This window comes from Haemorhous mexicanus, chromosome W (assembly GCF_027477595.1).
Source record: "Haemorhous mexicanus isolate bHaeMex1 chromosome W, bHaeMex1.pri, whole genome shotgun sequence".
NCBI classification, from domain to species: Eukaryota; Metazoa; Chordata; class Aves; order Passeriformes; family Fringillidae; genus Haemorhous; species Haemorhous mexicanus.
In genome coordinates this window covers 4,521,560-4,539,337 of record NC_082380.1, presented here as the reverse complement: position 1 = coordinate 4,539,337, position 17,778 = coordinate 4,521,560, and the positions used below count along the sequence as shown (strand labels likewise).

Here is a 17,778-nt window from a genome sequence, read left to right as displayed (position 1 = left end):
ATCCAAGCTGACTGGATGCAATCAAATGGTTGTCTTGTATGTGCTGCATGATGGCATTCAAGATAATCTGTTCCATAACATTCCCAAGGATCAAGGTCAGGCTGACAGTCCTGTAGTTCCCTGGATTCTCCTTCCAGCCCTTCTTGTAGATGTACATTCTATTTGCAAACTTCCAGTCAACTGAGACCTCCCCAGTTAACTGGGACTGATGGTAAAATATTCAAAGTGGCTTAATGAGAACTTTCACCAGCTCACTCAGTACCCTTGGATGGATCCTGTCCTGCTCCATAGACTAGTGTATGTCTAAGAGGTGTATCAGGTTGCTGACTATTTCCCCTTTGATTATGAGGGCCTTATTCTGCTCCCTGCCTGTCTTCCAGGTCAGTGGGCTGGGTACCCTGAAAACAACTGGTTTTGCTATTAAAGACATGCAAAGAAGACCTTCATTACCTTGGCCTTTTCCTCATCTTTTGTCATTATGTTTCCCTCCATTTCCAATAAAGGATGGAGATTCTCCTTAGCCCTCCTTTTGTTGTGTCATGATTTGACTCTGGCGCAATGTCAGTGCTTCCATGAAAATACTTTCTCCCTGATGTCTGCTGTGAGATGTGATCAGAAATAGAGCAAAGCAGGCTCCAACTTATGAATAAAAGGGAACAAACTTTATTAACCTACAACTATATATTAAGAGAAACACACAGAACTCGGAATGAAAACCTTCCAAAAACATTCCTCCTCCCCCCCCACCAAATTTCCAATACATCCACCCCTCAGATCATCAACTCTCAGTCCATCACCACCCTTTAGATAATCAATTCTCAGTTCATCAAGGAGAGAGGAGTCCCTCTTGTACCATAGGCTTCCCCTGGAAACACAGTTGAAACCTCTTGTGTTTCCACGTCACACATGGCACCGCCTAGAGATCATCTGCTATTATGACAATCTTCCTTCCATGCCCAGTGCTCTCACCACTGCACATGGACCAGAGCTGCTTCTAGGGTTTTCCTTTTTTAAGGGTGCTTTGCCCAGTTCCAAAAAAAGCACAGTCTCTCACTTTTGGGACACCTGTCCTCTGCAAATTTCCCCCCCTGGGGCCGAAGGGTCTCAAGAACAGAGCTCTTCTTCTTCCCTGAAGACGGAGGGCACCACCACCCTCCTCACTCGTCGTCTCTGTTCATGCCACTGCTTCACATCACATCACTGCGCTCTCTTGGCTCCAAGCCATTGCGTCCCCCCTAAATGCAGTCTCTGTGTCACAGGAAAAATGGTTCTGTCCATGACTATACAAGAAAAGTCCAGCCAAAGGCCACTCAATCATCTCCTCCCAACTAGGATTCTTTTCAACTTCTCTCGTGGCCCATTTCCTCTTATCTCATCTCTATCTCTCTTCTTATTCAACTCCAGGAAGATCAACATTTGTAAAGTTTCCATCATCCGAGAAAAGGGTTAAAAATCTCAGGCTCTGCCTGTCCAGAACTCCCACCTTCTTGCTGCACCCCCCCCCCTTCTCTTTCTCGATTGGCCATGCTACCAAATTTCAAGGTGGCACAGGCATAAACACCATCTCTCTCTCTCTCCTGGCGGGGATGGGGGGGGGGGGGGTTTGCCAGATGTCTCTCAGGGTTCCTCCACCCTTCCATTCTGCAGGGGCCTTCACCTCCCTCCTCTGTCCAAGGCCCCGGCCTACCTTACCCGGCCGCATGGCTTCCCCTCCCCCACCCAGCCCAGAGCCAGGCAGGGGAGGTCTGACCTCTTTCATGGACAGAACCCAAGAGAGCTTCCCCCTGGGAGTTCTCTGCTTTTGACTCCCCTGTGTCCTCAGAGGCGTATCCATGTCCTCAGTTTCCACACCAGGTGCCAATATTCAAATCTCAGCACCTATTGTTTTGACCACCAAACTCCCAAAAAACTCACTTCCTCTCAAACCATAACACTTGCTAATGTATTTATAGAAACAGTTTTTATTGTCTTTTACAGCAGTAGTCAGATTAAGTTCTAGTTGGGCTTTGGCCCTTCCAATTTTCTCCCTGCACAACCTCTTAGCATCCTTGTAGTCCTCCTGAATTGACTGCCCTTTCTTCCAAAGGTAACAAACTCTCCTTTTTTCCCTGAATTCCAGCCAAAGCTCTCTGTTCAGCCAGGCCGGTCTTCTTTCCTGTCAACTTATCTTTCAGCACACTGGGATGGCCTGAGCCTTCAAGATTTTCTTCTGGAAGAATGTTCAGCCTTCCTGGACTCCTTTGTCCTTCAGGACTGCCTCTCAAGGGACTCTTTCAACCAGGCCCCTAAACAGGCTGAAGTGTGCCCTCCACAAGTCCAAGGTGGCAGTTCTGCTGACTCTCTTCCTTACTTCTGCTATACCTATTGGGACACACGAGACAGATGATGGACTTTGGACCTGGTTAGCATAAGAGATTTGATAACAGGATGCCTTGGCAAGAACAAACAGAGCTTTGTAGATTGCAAGAAAATTGGATCAGACTGGGACAGGGAAGAAGATTGAATCAACTTCTGCAAGCAAGAGATGTTTAAAATGTATAAGTTTGTTTATGTGATGATTAACCCAATCATTGTTTTAAAACATTACTAGTCTTCCTAGAATAAGTATATAAGCAGTTGTACTTCACAATAAATTTGGATTCTTTGACCATTTCACAGAGTCCCCATCTCTCTTCATTGCCGATAACACCAAGCAGGAACTTGTCACCATTGTCCCCTATCACTTAAGTCACCACATTCTGCCAAGCAAAGACAGGATAGGAAATATTCCATATCATATGTCCTGTCAGCCTGACAGCCCTGCCGCGGGGAAGGTAGGGGGCAATTCCAGTAGTCTCTCTTTCACTCTCCCTGATACTCCTTAACAACCTACTCACCACGTACTAGAGCTTTGTTGCTAAGCGGAAATTTTCCTCTACCTGGGTGGACATCCCCCAGTTGTGCTCACTGCTGCTGTCCAGTACTGGCATAAGAGTAGGATACGCCCTGCAGCCCCACACTTGGGTAGCAGCATCTTCCCACCAGAGCTCTGTCTGAAAAACTGTGTCATTCATTGTGGGTGCAGAGTTTAGAGTGTTCATAGCCTTCTGCCAGCTGGTTACCATTACTTCCTGGTTGTGTTGGCAGAGCTACAGTGCCTTTTTTGCACGCCCTTCCCTGCAAACAGCCCTGTTGTGTCACTAGCACTCCCTAGGGGCTTCTTTCATATGGAGGTGGGGGGTTGACCACCGTTCCTCCTGGCCCCACCCAGGTCTTATCAGCAGCTATAGCACAAGTGTGGGCTCCTGGCGGCTCTTGTGGCTCCCCCAGGTTCAGGAATCCAGGAATCCCCCCCATGCTATGGATTGTGCTGGCACCAGAGCTGCTCATCTCAGTGACTAAGTATTTATCTTGAAGACACTAAGCTGATAAGTAAAGTCTTGTTAAGAGAAAGGGTTTTATTAGCAGAACCAGATCATGGAAAATTCAAAGAAATTTAGAAAAGAGTACAAATGAAGCAGAGTAGCAATGGTCAGTACAATTTTTATATTTCATGGAACCATGCAGAAAAATTATTAAAAATAGGGCCTGAATTAGAATTTTGATACTATTTTGATACTATTACAGTCTGTCACTAATGGGGGATAATATGATCAGAGAATTGTTATAAACTCTTTTTCCTTGATATTCAGACTGTGAGGCACATTACTAAAGACAGAAGTTGTAAAATACTTTCTGTCCTCCTTCAAAAGCCATCATTCAGTTGTGAAATTAATTTTCTTAGGATTACAGATGTATTGGGCTTACGTGGCAAGATTTTGGTAATGGTGTGAGAGTCTGTCCGAAATATCCCTCATCTGCCTCACTATTGTCATTGGGGGACCACTGAAGAAAAGACCCCCCTGTCTAAAATCTCTGGCTCTGTAGGAGAAAAGTTACACGCCAAGGGGCCCCGAGACCTGAGAGCATTGCTAAGCTATTGTTACTTGTGTGTTTGCTGTATGCTACATGGAGCCCAATGAGAAGAAGAAGGGGGCACTGTGCCCTTTTTGCAACAATAGCCTTGAAAGCTGTCCCCACCTCTCGGCCTGGCTGGACTTCTCCTGAGCTTTTGGGTGGTCCCCCAAAGAAGACCCCTTTCACTTGTTTGCAACCACCGTGACAGACAAACTGATCTGTAAGAAGCCTCTTCACCAGAGAAAAACCACGACATGAAATCCCTTTGTGAAAAAGCCCCCTCTCACACTTTCCAAGGACTGGAACTGAAACACCCAACTCGGGGGAGGTGTGCAGGGGGAGGCAAGCTGACCAAAGCAAGATGGATGTTGCAGGTGCGAGCAGTGGACCAAGAAGACAATGGCTCTCGCTTACGGCTGAGAACATAGACTACCTGTAACATCTATTCTTTATTGTATCTGTTTCCCCCCCTTGCAATTTTCAATAGAGTTATCATAATAAAAACCTGAGTTAGCTAGAGGTTTTGAGATCTCCCCAGATGTGACCTGGTGAACTCCATCGGCTGGACATTGAAGGACTTCACCATTCTACGTTGGGTAGCTATATACCTTTCTTTTCTTCCTCCCTCTTTTCCTTATTTTTTTCCCCTTTTTTCCCCAAATCCTCCCCTTGTGCCTTGTCGGTTTTTTGCACTCTGAGATCCCCCACGAACCATCATGAAACCCATCCGTAAGGACGAATCGTGACAAATGGACACACATACACATACAGACATGACAACACCTGCAGAAGTAGCCTCTATGAGAGGAAGTCGGACTACCCTGTGCCAGACACAGCTGGTTCCAGCTGGCTTGGCAATGGTCCCACTGACAGCTAAAGTAGAGACAATCAGCAAAGTTTATGGTGCCTTTGTGAAAACATATTTAGCAAAGAGCAAAAAGCCACCACTGGACAGGCAGAGAAGTAGGGGAAGAAAAGGATCCATGATGGAGTAGTTAGGTATTTAATGAAGGAATTGAGGCCCATGGAGAACCCACAGAGAACCCATGCCAGAGCAGAGTTTAACTGACAGGACTGTCTCCCCCAAAAGAGACCATGCTGAAGCAGACTTTCCTGACAGGAACTGTGACCTGTAGAGAACCTATGCCAGAGCAGGAGGAAATTAGGTACAAGAGGAAAGGAGTGGCAGAAAGCAACCATTATGTACGGACTGTAAACTCCCCTCCCTCATTTCCCCTGCACCCTGGGGGTGGTGGTGAGTCTGGAGTGAAGGAAATAATTTAAACACGGAAAAGGAGGAAAGAAAGGTGTTGTTTTAATGTTTGTCTTCCTGTTTCTTACCATCTGAATCTATTTAAATTTGCAATAAATTAATTTTCCACAAGTCAAGCCTGTTTTGCCTGTGATAGTGCCTGGTAAGTGTAGCAGGGCATCTCCCCTACCACAAGACCTTATCTGTTGCTTGTTCACTGGTGAAATAACTCAGGGCATCCTGCCCCTCACATGAGCTTCACATGAGCTTTGGTGAAATAACTCAGTCAAGACAGCTTGTCTTGTAGTGAGTTATTTCGGCGACATGGCACTAAGGCTTTCAGCTGACAATAAACATCTTGCTGTGGAAGGGAGATGTGGAAAGATAAGCTGGAATTTTTGACTGACAGACACTTCACTTTACAAACTATGAAAGCTGCACAAAACTTTCACAAAGCAGAAATCTTCTGCACATTCCTTGGAAATGTGTGGGGCTTTCTCCCCAAAGTTGGGACACCTGCTTTTTGGTTACTCTCCCAGGAGTTGAGGGAAGGGAACCTGTGTACACTATTGTCATTTCGGTGATAATTTGCATTGACTCCTAATTGACACTATTTCTTTGCTTGCTTTAATATATGTACCTTAATGTCGTGCACTGTTTTATGTAATCTACTAGTAGTTCTTTTTGTTTTATACTGTGTAATAAGTAACTCTGTTAAAGGCTTTTTGTCTGTTATCTCCTGCTTATTCAATAAATAACTAATTTTATAATAGACCTGATCTGCCATTCTTACAACTTGCAGGCCAGAGCGATTTTAGTTGCAGGCCACCTAAATTTAGGCTGCTGCCAAAAATCTGAGGCTAAGGCAGGGCTTGTCTGAAGCTCCCATTCAATTGGTAACAGTAAGCAATCTTCCTGTCTTTATCTTGACCCATGAACATTCTCATTCTATTTTCTCCCCCTGCCTCACTGAGAAAGGGGAGTAAGCAGGTGGGTGGGAGTTTGGCTCATAGTCAAGTATAAACCACCACAATAAGTTAGGTTAAACTGCAATCAGAAATTCACAAGGGATAAGTACAATGATAGTTAAGTGGCAGATAGAATCTTCACCACAAAGTCCTTGAACTGCCAACTATGAGAAACCGGTAAGATATTATACTTACACTGTGCACTATTTCCTTATGCACCAAGGGTGGAAAAGATAAGAACCAAGACACTACTGACTGAACTGACAAAGAGTCAACTTTTTATTCACAAAAATCATCACTACCCATTGACACTGACAGAACATTCAGAAGAACTGCCCTTTTGTAGCTGACCATGGGACCTCCTTCCAAAAAGGTCAATGGTTAACTAACATTTTAGTTAAGAAGAATTTAGAAAACTAATTCACACAGAACATTTTATCTCTTCCTCAGTTACTGGACTACGTCCTGTTCTATTCTGGTGTCTCTTCCCTCCCCTATGAACTTATGAACTGAGTTTAGAATCTCCCCTATGACCTTCAAGTGCCAGTAACTTGTTCCTCTTTTTCTTTTAACGAGGAATGTAAAAGTCATCATAACTAAATCAATGACAAAGTATGCATTATTAATTAATGGTCTGCTGTAACGGCTCATAGTAGTATCAGCATACATTTTTAAACAGTGATTCATATCTCACTTGTTTACTATAAACATGTCTACAGTGCTACTTACTGTTAATTTCAAAAATATAAGCAATGAATATCAAATAAAAACAACTCTATACTAGTGTGTCATTTGCAGAGAAGTCATTGAGCAGCAAACAAAGTCATCTTGGTTTGGTATAAAATAAAACCTTTACCAAACAATTCTTAAACAATTAAACTAGGCTAAATCAATATAAAACTCAGCTGGGCACTTAAGTTAAATGCCTCAAAATCATGTGACTTAGGATCATGACTTAATATGCCCCATAAAAGCCTTTATGCTAAAAAATATACAACCTATTTAGGTATTTAAATAAGTGTATATCAAAACAACAATAAAGACAAATCTAGCCACCCTCAAGTACAAAAGGCAACCCACCTCTGATAGTCTTCCCATCATACACTCCTTTCTCTGAGCGGTTGAAAAAGAACAAGAGAAATTAAATTTTAACTCTACCTGTCTCTAGACAAATAAATGTTTATCTCTGCCTTGTAAGGAGATAGACAAGACTGAATAATGAAGAGTTGGTGGAAGGAATTAAGAGTAGTTTTACATCAGGTGTTGCGTCTGGGAAATAGTTAATACTAATTCAAATGTTAATCATGGAAGATATTTCTGCCAGACAAATTGTTTTGGATTTATGCCTGTTGTATATCAGCATTATAGGACTTCATACTCAAAACATAACTAATAGCATTTTAATAAATTTCACCTTTCTCCAGCTTATTTTAGAGTTCACCCACCAGAGATGCAGCCAGATACATCTAGCTGTTAGAAATGAAGGTAAATTTTGTCTAAGCTACTACCTATATCTTCTCACATTTACTCATAGCAACATTTAGCTACTACTATCTCAAATTCTACTAGAGTGAATAATAAATATGATGAATGTATAGGATAAGCAAGTAACCTTCACACAAATAGTAGCCATACTACAATACATTGATTATTTTTTAAAAAAAGGTAAAAAATCCTTTTCAAAAACTAAAGCTGCAATGAATCCTAGAGTACATATGCCCAATTTCTGGCTTGCAATCTCTTGTTTCTGAATTATAAGTTACAGAACTTTCTTGACAGAATAATTTCTCTCAGAATAACATTCAAAATGACGTTTAGAACTGTTCAAATGGTGCATTCTTTCCCATTGTCCTCCCAAAAGAATTAAAGTCTGATTCTACACACATACACTGTTTGAATACTGCTCCACATTTTTTTCAAAATGACTGGAACAATACAGATACATTTCTAGAATGGTACTGCCAGTTATTGAGAGCTACACTTGAGGAAGTATTAGGAACTTACTTGTGGGAAGTTCTTTTCTTCATCATGCTTGCAGAGACTCCTGCATGACCTATAATATAAATGATGGAATTATTGAACAATAGAATCTGTTTATACACAATGTCAAAAAGGTATCTTATAGAAAAGTTCTCCTTTTCAAGTAAAAAAGCCTAAACACATAATGTTGGGATTTATCAATGAGTTTCTACAATGGAAGAAGGCTGAGGAGACAGGCAAGGACTATGTACTCATGAAGTTAAGTGAAGAATTAGGGAGTTACTGATGACAACTGTTACAAAAAGCCAAACTTAACACAAAGGAGACTGAAGGTAGTCTTTTTTATAGATAAATGGCTACAACAGTTAAGGGATTAAAATGGCTGTGTATCTGCCCTTGAGTTGATAATATCATCAAATACATATATTCCTGCATTAGAGAGGCCAGGATGGGTGGGTGTATACATGGCTCAGACAAAATCATTATAAAAACTTAGTGTAGAGACAAAAACAAGTATAAAAACTAAGTATAGCATATATAGTATAAAAATGGTCCAACTAACAGACAGAACATTGAGTAGAGCAACAGGCTTGAGTCAGTTTCAACCCACATATTTCTTCCCAACAACTGGGAATGCCCAGCATTGTGATGGAGACCAATAATGGCAAACACATTTGTATTGTGATACAACTGTACATTGCAACTGCTATACTCTGCTAAATTTAACTTGTACTTGCACTGTTATTTAGGTTAATTGCTGTATCATTCTGCTAAATCAAAGTTCCATGTAATGTCGAATAAATAAATTCATGTATTGGGTTTACATGGCCTGGTTTTCGCAGCAGGGGGGACTACAGGGGTGTCTTCCATGAGAAGCTGCTAGAAGCTTCCCCCATGTCTGACAGAGCCAATGCCAGCTGGCTCCAGGATGGATTTGTTGCTGGCTAAGGCTGAGCCAATCAGAAATGGTAGTAACACCTCTGTGATTGCATATTTAAGAAGGAAAAAGAAAAAGTTATTGTGCAGTTGTAATTGCAGCCAGAGAAGAGAGGAGTGAGAATATGTGAGATGAACAGTTCTGCAGGCACACAGGTCAGTGCAGAAGGAGGGACAGGAGGTGCTCCAGGTGCTGGAGCTGAGATTTCCCTGCAGCCCACAGTGCAGACCATGGTGAAGCAGGCTGTCCTGCTGCAGCCCATGGAGGAGTCCCACGCCAGAGTAGGCAAATGCCTGAAAGAAGGCTGTGAATCTGTATGAAACCTGTGATGGAGAAGGGTCCTGGCAGGGGCCTGCAGATGCATGGAGAGAGGAGCCCATGCTGGAGCAGCCTGTTCCCAAAGGACTTCACCCCATGGAAGGGACCCATGATGGAGCAGTTCATGAAGAACTACAGCCCATGGGAAGGACTACCATTGGAGAAATTTGTGGAGAATTGTCTCCCATGGGCAGGACCACATGCTGGCACAGGTAAAGGACTCCTCTGTGTGGTATTCACATGCCCTCTGAACAGAGAGAAACTGTGAGACAAGCAGAGAAGAAGGAAAACACAGTTCTTATCTCGCTTGCTGTTCCTGTGTTGTGCTAAAGTAGAATGCAATATGGAGATTGTTTACCCAAAGTAAGAATGTTTTGTTCCCTTCACCTATCAGGGCCAAGAAGTGTGTGTGTGTGTGTGAGACTGTCACGAGACAGTCACGAGAGAATCAGAGATGAGTGCAGTTCTGTGCAGTTGTGAGCAAGAGTGAGTACCTGGCAGATTCAGTTTATATGTAATGTACATAGTATAGTATAGTATAATAAAGTAATTAATTAGTCTTCTGATGATGGAGTCAGAAGTATCATTCTCTCTCCCTCGCCAACGTCGGAGTCGTCGTTGATTTACAATGCCTGAGCAACGGCAGAAGCAACCTGTGATGAACTGACTGTAACCCCCCTTCCCTGTCTCTCTGCACCTCTGGCAGGGAGGAGGTAGAGCTGAGGAAAGAGGGAGGGATGGGGCAAAGGTGATTTTAAGATTTATTTTACTTCTCACTATCCTGCTCTGATTTTATTTGCAATAAATTCAATTAATATCCCTAAGTTGAGTCTGTTTTGCCCATTATGGTAATCAGTGAGTGATCTCTCCTGATCCTTAACCCATGAGCCTTTCACTATATTTTCTTTCTCATGTCCAGTTACAGAAGAGAGTGAAAGAGCAGCTTTGGTGGGTACTTGGCATCCAGCCAAGGTCAACCCACCACACTTCAAAAAACTAACATTGGCATTAAAGCATTAAACCCTATACACATGGAATATTTAAAAGGACACAGTCAGAGAGTGTTGGACACATGCATGTTATCAATTAAAAACCCCCTCATATATCTGTAGAAATGTTCAGAATTTAATCTATGGACATTTAAATTCACGCCTACAGAGAAATACTTAATTGAGGTTTCTCTACAGATCCAAACAAATTCTTAAACATTATGTGCATGTTCCAAGCACAGCTTTAGCATATGTATTCAGAAAATTAATTTTCATAATAGCAATAGTGTCACACAAGAGTTAAGCACTGAAAGTGCAATTAACATTAACAGTTTTCATAAATATTTTAATATTTGGATTTTCCTATGGAGAAATAAAAGGACATATATCACGTGACAGAAGTGTCAGAATAAAAATAAAACTACATACATTTTGTTTCCAACACTCAAGCTTGTACTGAATCCATGGAAAGATGCATCTCCAGTTTTAACAACAGCTGGAATTTGAAGTTTTCAAAAATTAAGCCCTCCATGCAAATAGCTACAGTAAAGATGCTATTTGCAATAAAGACCAAGGAAATAGAACTTCCCTTGAACATGTTTATAAGAACTAACAGCTAGAAATTAAAAGATACCACAAAAAGTATGACTAGAAGCCCAAAAGATTTTTGAGACTTGACTGCACCAACTGAACAAGCATTTTCACCCTGTCATTAGTCACCCCTTAATTGTATGAGGAAACAAGTTTAAAAACATACTTATTAAAAAAAAAATCTGTTCTCACAAAGTAAAAAACCGCAAACACACAGATTTCATGTTTTCCATTACTGGTCAATGAGAAAAAGTAAGATTTAACTAAATCAGTTCAAGTACTTAAAACACTATAAAAAGCATACCCACATATTTAGCAGGATGGTTCAACACAAAACTTGTTTTCTGTCCTCTGCTCAGAGACTTTGAATCTTACTATACAGTGCAACAAATTTAGCCTTCCAAAACAAAAGTAGCCTTAAAGACAAACAGAAGGAAGATCTATTACAGAAGCTTCAAAAAATGCAAAGAAGCTATGCACTCTACTCAGAATGAGTGCCCTATTCAGTAACTGTTCACCTTAGGCACCTCTTATTTTTGATAAAACTCAAGTTCTACAGCCAGATGTCTTTTTTTCTCTCAAATTCACTTACGTGCAAAATTTCTTCACTATTCATACACGGTCTCTATGAATGAAATGACATATACCAAACTAACAAATATTTACAACAGTGAACAGAGAGTTTGACAGTAGACTACCCCATTTTGCTGTCAGATAAAAATGAGCTTGACGGGTCCTGACAGATTTCAAGAACTTGCTTGTACGTATACCTAGCTCTTGAGAAAAACCAACTGAGCAAACTGAGTACTGCTCAGTTTCTTCTGTTGGTAGCTTAAGGTAGTGTCCAGTTTAATAAAAAGTTACAACATTTAGATGAAGAATGTGAATATATACTACATACAAGAAGAGATGGTAACAAGGTACATGAAGAGCACAAGAAAGACATGGATCTGTTAGAGTGAGCCCAGAGGAAGGCCACAAAAACAATGTCCAAATGTCTCTTAAACATTGACAGGCTTGGGGCATCGACTGCCTCTCTAGGAAGCCTGTTCCAGAGTTTGACCACCCTCTTGGTAAAGAAATGCTTCCTAAGGTCAAGTCTAAACCTCCCCTGATGCAGCTTTGAACCATTCCCACGTGTCCTGTCACTGGACAAGAGAGAGAAGAGCTCAGCACTTCCCTTTCCAGTTCCCCTACTCAGGAAGCTGTAGAGAGCAATGACATCACAGTTTAGCCTTTTTTCTTCCAAGCTAGATAAGACCAAAGTCCTTTGCCATTCCTCAAAGGACATTCCTTCCAGTCCTGTCGACAGCATTGTTGCTCTCTTCTGGGGGCAATTCAAGAACCTTCATATCTTTTTTTTAATTGGGGTGTCCTGGTTCAGGGCAAATTTGGGAGGGAACCCCCAAAGGGCTCCTCTAGGAAATCAGATTCAATCGCCCCTCCCCCCAACCGGTCTGGGAGAAAATACCTCTTTGGAGAAAAGTGGAAAAAACCTGTTTATTAAACAAAAAAACCTAAACAATATTAAACAATAAAACCCCTTGCTGCTCCAAAAGAGATGACAAACCCAGAAAGTCCCCTCCCCAGATTCCAGTTCAGCTCACTCAGTCCCTTATCAGTCCCTCCGGCACTGGAAATGTCGCGGCCCAGGCCCGGCCCGGTGGCCACCGATGTGAGCTGCCGGTGCTCTGCTGGGTGTTCAGTCCAGAGCAGGTGTGAACAGGTCCAAAGAAAGGGAAAAAAGGAAAAAAAAACCACAGTCCAGGAAACTTCTTTGCCTCAGCTAGCTAAACTAACTAAAAGCAAAAAAAAGAGAGCTCTGTCCTGATGTCTGTTCATCCGCAGACAACACAGTCCAGGAGCAGGAATGCGTAGGAGTGAGTTCAGTGTCTGAAAACAAACTGCGCGCTTCTTCTCTCCCCCGTTCAATCTTTGGAACAAGTCTTAAAGGTGCAAACCTTATTATTCAGCATAAACAGAACAGGACGATTGGGGATAAAAGCATCATATAGTCAACCTAGGACATGGGGAGATGTGTTCTGGTTTGGGGCAAATTTGGGAGAAAACCTCCAAAAGGGGCTCCCCCAGAAAGCAAACCCACATGGCCCCTCCCCCCAACTGGTTCGGGAAGAATTCCCTCAGAGAGAAGTGGAAAAAACCTGTTTATTTAACAGGCAAAGCACTCCCCAACACAAAAAATGAACTATACCAGATGACAAAACTCATTCGTTGCTCTAAAGAGATGACAAATTCAGAAAGTCTCTCCTGTGGGTGGTCGCTCTGTTATCAGTCCCTCCGGCACTGGGAAAGGCTGCTGCCCAGAGTAGGCCCTGGTAGGATACAAAGTGCAAGCTCTCGGTATTTCCCTGGAGCAGGTTCAAACAGTTCAAAAAAAAAAAAAAAAAGGAAAGAAAAACAGTCCAGGGAACTTCTCTGCCTCAGCTAGCTAAACTAACTAAACAACGATGGAGCGCTGTGTTCTGCCCTGTCCGTGCCCAGACACCACAGTGGAGGAGTGAGAGCAGGCTGATAACAAAACTCCGTGCTTCTTCTTCCCCCTGCCTTCGCTCTCAGAGCCAGTCTTGAAGGCTCAGAATATAATGTCCAGCATAAACAGAACACACGATTGGGGATACAAGCATCATAACACCACCCTAGGACAGGGGCCAAGAAGTGCACACAATACTCAAGGTGAGGCTGCACCAATGCTAAATACAGAGGGATAAGCCCCTGATTCCAGGCTGGAGCAGCCTGTCCTTGGAGGACTGCACCCCAAGCAAGAGTGACCCATGCCGCAGCAGTTTTGGAAGGACTTTCTGTCCATGGGGGGAATTCACATTGCAGTAGTTTTCAGAGGACTGCTGCTCATGAGATTGAAACCACGTTGGAGAAGCTCACAGAGAACTGTCCCCCGTCGGAGGGACCCCACAGCGTAGCAGGGGAGCAACTTCTGTCCATGAGCAGTGGAAGATCTCAGATGACGAACTGACCAAAAACCCCATGCCCGGTCTCCCTGCATGGTTGGTGGGAAGGAGGGAGGGATTGGGGGAAAAAGGTGTTTTTAAGGGCTTATTTTACTTCTCATTATCCTCCTCTGACAATGCTAGTTATAAATTCACTTTGTACTTCTAAGTTGAACCTGTTTTGCCCTTGGAGTGTTTTCTCCTGGTCCTCATCTCAACTCATTAGGCCTTCATTAATTTTTTTTTCCTTTCCTCTGCCCAGCTGTAGCAGGGGAGGGCGTGTGAGTGGCTATTGTGGGTGCCTGGTGTTTGACCAGTGTCAAATTATGACAAGTGGTAAAGCTCATTAGAACAAATTCACAATAGAAATGCCTTTCTGTTTTTGTTTTTCCTGCAGGAATAGGAATACTAAACTTCTGATGTTTTAGGATTTCTTTCATTTTGTATATTTTACTTTTTTTCCTCCAGGTATTAAAGGGAGAAATAAACTCTCACAGCATAAGGTAGACATAAACCTTATCTTACACTAAGGCAACAAATCAAGTGTGCAGAAGACTTTTAAAATTCCAAATAGCTTGTACAGTTTCTTTACAAAAATATTTATTAGTAAATACATGATGTTGTATTACTATGTCTTAATGACTTAAAACATTTGAGTGCAAACAAAATTATTTTAATACATTAATGTTCAACATAGATATTAAAATCATAGAACAATTTGGGTTGGAAGAGACCTTTAAGATCATCTAGTTCCAACCCCCCTGCCATGAGCAGAGACACCTTCACATCCAACCTGGCCTTGAACACTTCCAGGGATGGGGCATCCACAACTTCTCTGGGCAACCTGCTCTGGTGTCTCATCACCCTCAAAGTAAAGAATTTCTTTCTAATATCCAATCTAAACCTACCTCCTTTCAGTTTCAAGCCATTCCCCCTTGTCCTATCACTCCATGCTCTTGTGAAAAGTCCCTCTCCAGCTTGCTTGTAGGCCCCCTTTAGGTACTGGAAGGCTGCTATAAGGTCTCCCCAAAGCCTTCTCTTCTCCATGTTGAACAACCCCAACTCTCTCAGCCTGTTGTCCTAGGAGAGATGTTCCATCCCTCTGATCACCTTTGTGGCCTTCCTCTGGACTCACTCTAGTTGATCCATGTCCTTCTTATGTTCAGGGTCCAAGATCTGAAAGTAGTACTCCAGGTAGGGTCTCTCCAGAATGGAGTATAGGGGGATAATCCCCTCCCTCAACTTACTGGCTATACTTCTTTTGATGCAGCCTAGGATGCAATTGGCTTTCTGGGCTGGAAGCACACATTGATGGCTCATGTCAAGCTCCTTATCCATTAACACCTCCATGTCCTTCTCCTCAGGGTTGCTCTCAATCCATTTTCCATCAAGCAAGTATTTGTGCTTGGGATTGCCCCAACCCAGGTGCAGGTCCTTGCACGTGGCTCTGTTGAATTTCATGAGGTTCGCAGAGATCCACCTCTCAAACCTGTCAAGATCCCTCTGGATGGCATCCCTTCACTCCAGCATGTTGACCACAGCACACAGCTTGATGTTGTTGGCAAACTTGTTGAGGGTGGACTCGATCCCACTGTCCATGTCACTGAAAAAGATGGTAAAAAACAGTGCCGGTCCCAATACTGACTCCTGAAGAAAACCACTTGTCATTAATCTCCACTTGGACATTGAGCTGTTGACCACAAGTCTGAGAGTGACAATCCAGCCAATTCCTTATCTACTGACTGGTCCACCCATCAAATCCACGTGTCTCCAGTTTAGAGACCAGGATGCCAAATGCTTTGCACAAGTCCAGGTAGGTGATGTCAGTCGCTCTTCCCTCATCCACTACCTCTTTAATCCTGTCATTGAAGGCCACCAAATGCATCGGGCATGATTAGCTGATGATGTTGATAGTCACCTTTAACAGAGAACGCCAAACATAACAAGCAAAGCAGAAACTTTGTTTACACAAATCATCCTGAAATGTCTAGTATCACCTAAATGGCTTCTGACAGAAGCATAATTGGCATTAGTCACTCACTGTCAAGTGTCCAATTCAAAGAAAGACATTTAAAAATTTGCCAACAATTTCAAGGGCAATTGTGGTGGTTTGACCTTGGCTGAATGTCAGGTGCCCACCAAAGCCACTTTCTCACTTCCCTCCTCAGTTGGACAGAGGAGAGAAAATACAATGAAAGGTTCATAAGTTGAGATAAGGACAGGGAGAGATCATTCACCAATTGCCATCACAGGCAAAAAAGACTCAACTTGGGGATATTAATTGCATTTATTACCAATCAAATCAGAGAAAGATAATAAGTAAAACCAAATCTTAAAAACATTTTCCCCCCACTCCTCCCTCCTTCCCAGACTTAACTTTATTCCTGATTCTCTACCTCCTTCCCCCCAGCGGTTCAGGGAGACAGGGATTGGGGGTGAGTCAGTTCATCACATGTCATTTCTGCTGCTTTCCCCTCAGGGAGAGGAATCCTTCCCCTTTTTCACTGTGCGGTCCCTCCCACAGGAGCCAGTCCTCCACAAACTTCTCCAACATGAGTCCCTCCCACAGGTTGCAGTTCTTCATGAACTGCTCCAGCATGGGTCCCTCCCATGGGGTGCAGTCCTTCAGGAACAGGCTGCTCCAGCACGGGATTCCCACAGGTTCACAGCATTCTTTCAGGCAGTGGGTTTCCTCCATGGGCTGCAGGTGGATCTCTGCACCCCCTGGGGCCTCCATAGGCTGCAGGGGGACAGTCTGACATCACTATGGTCTTCACCATAGGATGCAGAGGAATCTCAGGTCTGGCACCTGAAGCACGTCCTCCCCCTCCTTCTGCAGTGACCTTGGTGTCTGCGGAGTTGTTCCTCTCCCATATTCTCCTCTCTTCTCTGGCCACAATTACTTCTGTGCAATAACTTTTTTTCCCTTCTTAAATATATTACTCCAGATGCATTGCTACCATTGCTGATCGGCTCAACATTGGCCAGTGGTGGGTCTGTCTTGGAGCCACCTGGCATTGGCTCTGCCAGACATAAGGTGAAGCTTCCAGTAGCATCTCACAGAAACCACCCCTGTAGCTCCCTGCTACCAAACCCTTGCCATACAAACCCAGTACAGCAATACATTCAGATAAATACTTCAAGTGAAAAATTAGTGTGTCGAGTATTTTGGGGTCAAGCTTGGTTTGGTCTCAAGCAATAATGTGACTTCAAAGATGCTAACAGTAATTAGAAAACAATAATGGATAGTTATCAGATTCTGTATACCATGAATGTCATTGAATGGATTTAAGTTAATATCCTTTACCTTGTCCTGACTATGGAATGACAAGTGCTAGTGTTTCAACTTGTACATTCCATGAAATTCCATGTTTTAGACATCATTCAAAATAAAGTGTTGATATAATTTGCCATGAATATAAAACCAGAAGTTAATACTGAAGATCAGAAAGAAAAAAACCCAAAAAACAAGCACACAAAGTGATTAGTTTTATGCTTCTTTATAATAAGCAGCAAAGAGTCAAACTTGGATAGATCTGAGGAAGAAGAAAATATATATGGCTCAATCTCTCATGACTAAAAACCTAAATATTTTCAATAATAAAAAGTCAAGAACAAAAAACTTAAGCATTTAATTGCCAGTTGGCCTTTGGTTTTTGAGCCTGGATTAATTCTACCTAATGTATCCTTAAAATACTGTTAAATTCAATAGCAAAACTAGGAGCCATTTTTCTGAATGCTTCTACCTTACAGAGAAAGAGAGAAAAAGAGTAAGACAACACAGAAATAAAATAAACATTCTCTGAGGGTGTGGACTGTAGAGAAAGTACACACATTTCAA

At 42.6% G+C, this 17,778-nt stretch overlaps 1 protein-coding gene across 10 annotated transcripts in view; it reads right to left on the bottom strand.

Moving 5' to 3' along the window:
- The window catches only part of LOC132341399 (spindlin-Z-like), a 118,262-nt gene that overhangs the window by 21,538 nt on the left and 78,946 nt on the right, over nucleotides 1-17,778 (bottom strand). For 8 of the 10 annotated variants that reach the window (XM_059872943.1, XM_059872944.1, XM_059872947.1 and 5 more), the window contains 2 exons: nucleotides 15,185-15,540; nucleotides 8,161-8,209 (listed from right to left, as the gene is read on the bottom strand). In XM_059872943.1, the coding sequence (XP_059728926.1) occupies nucleotides 8,161-8,209; nucleotides 15,185-15,398 (263 nt within the window). In that variant the 5' untranslated portion in view covers nucleotides 15,399-15,540. The remainder of the gene's footprint in view (nucleotides 1-8,160; nucleotides 8,210-15,184; nucleotides 15,541-17,778) is intronic. The other 2 variants (XM_059872951.1, XM_059872952.1) reach the window with 1 other exon arrangement.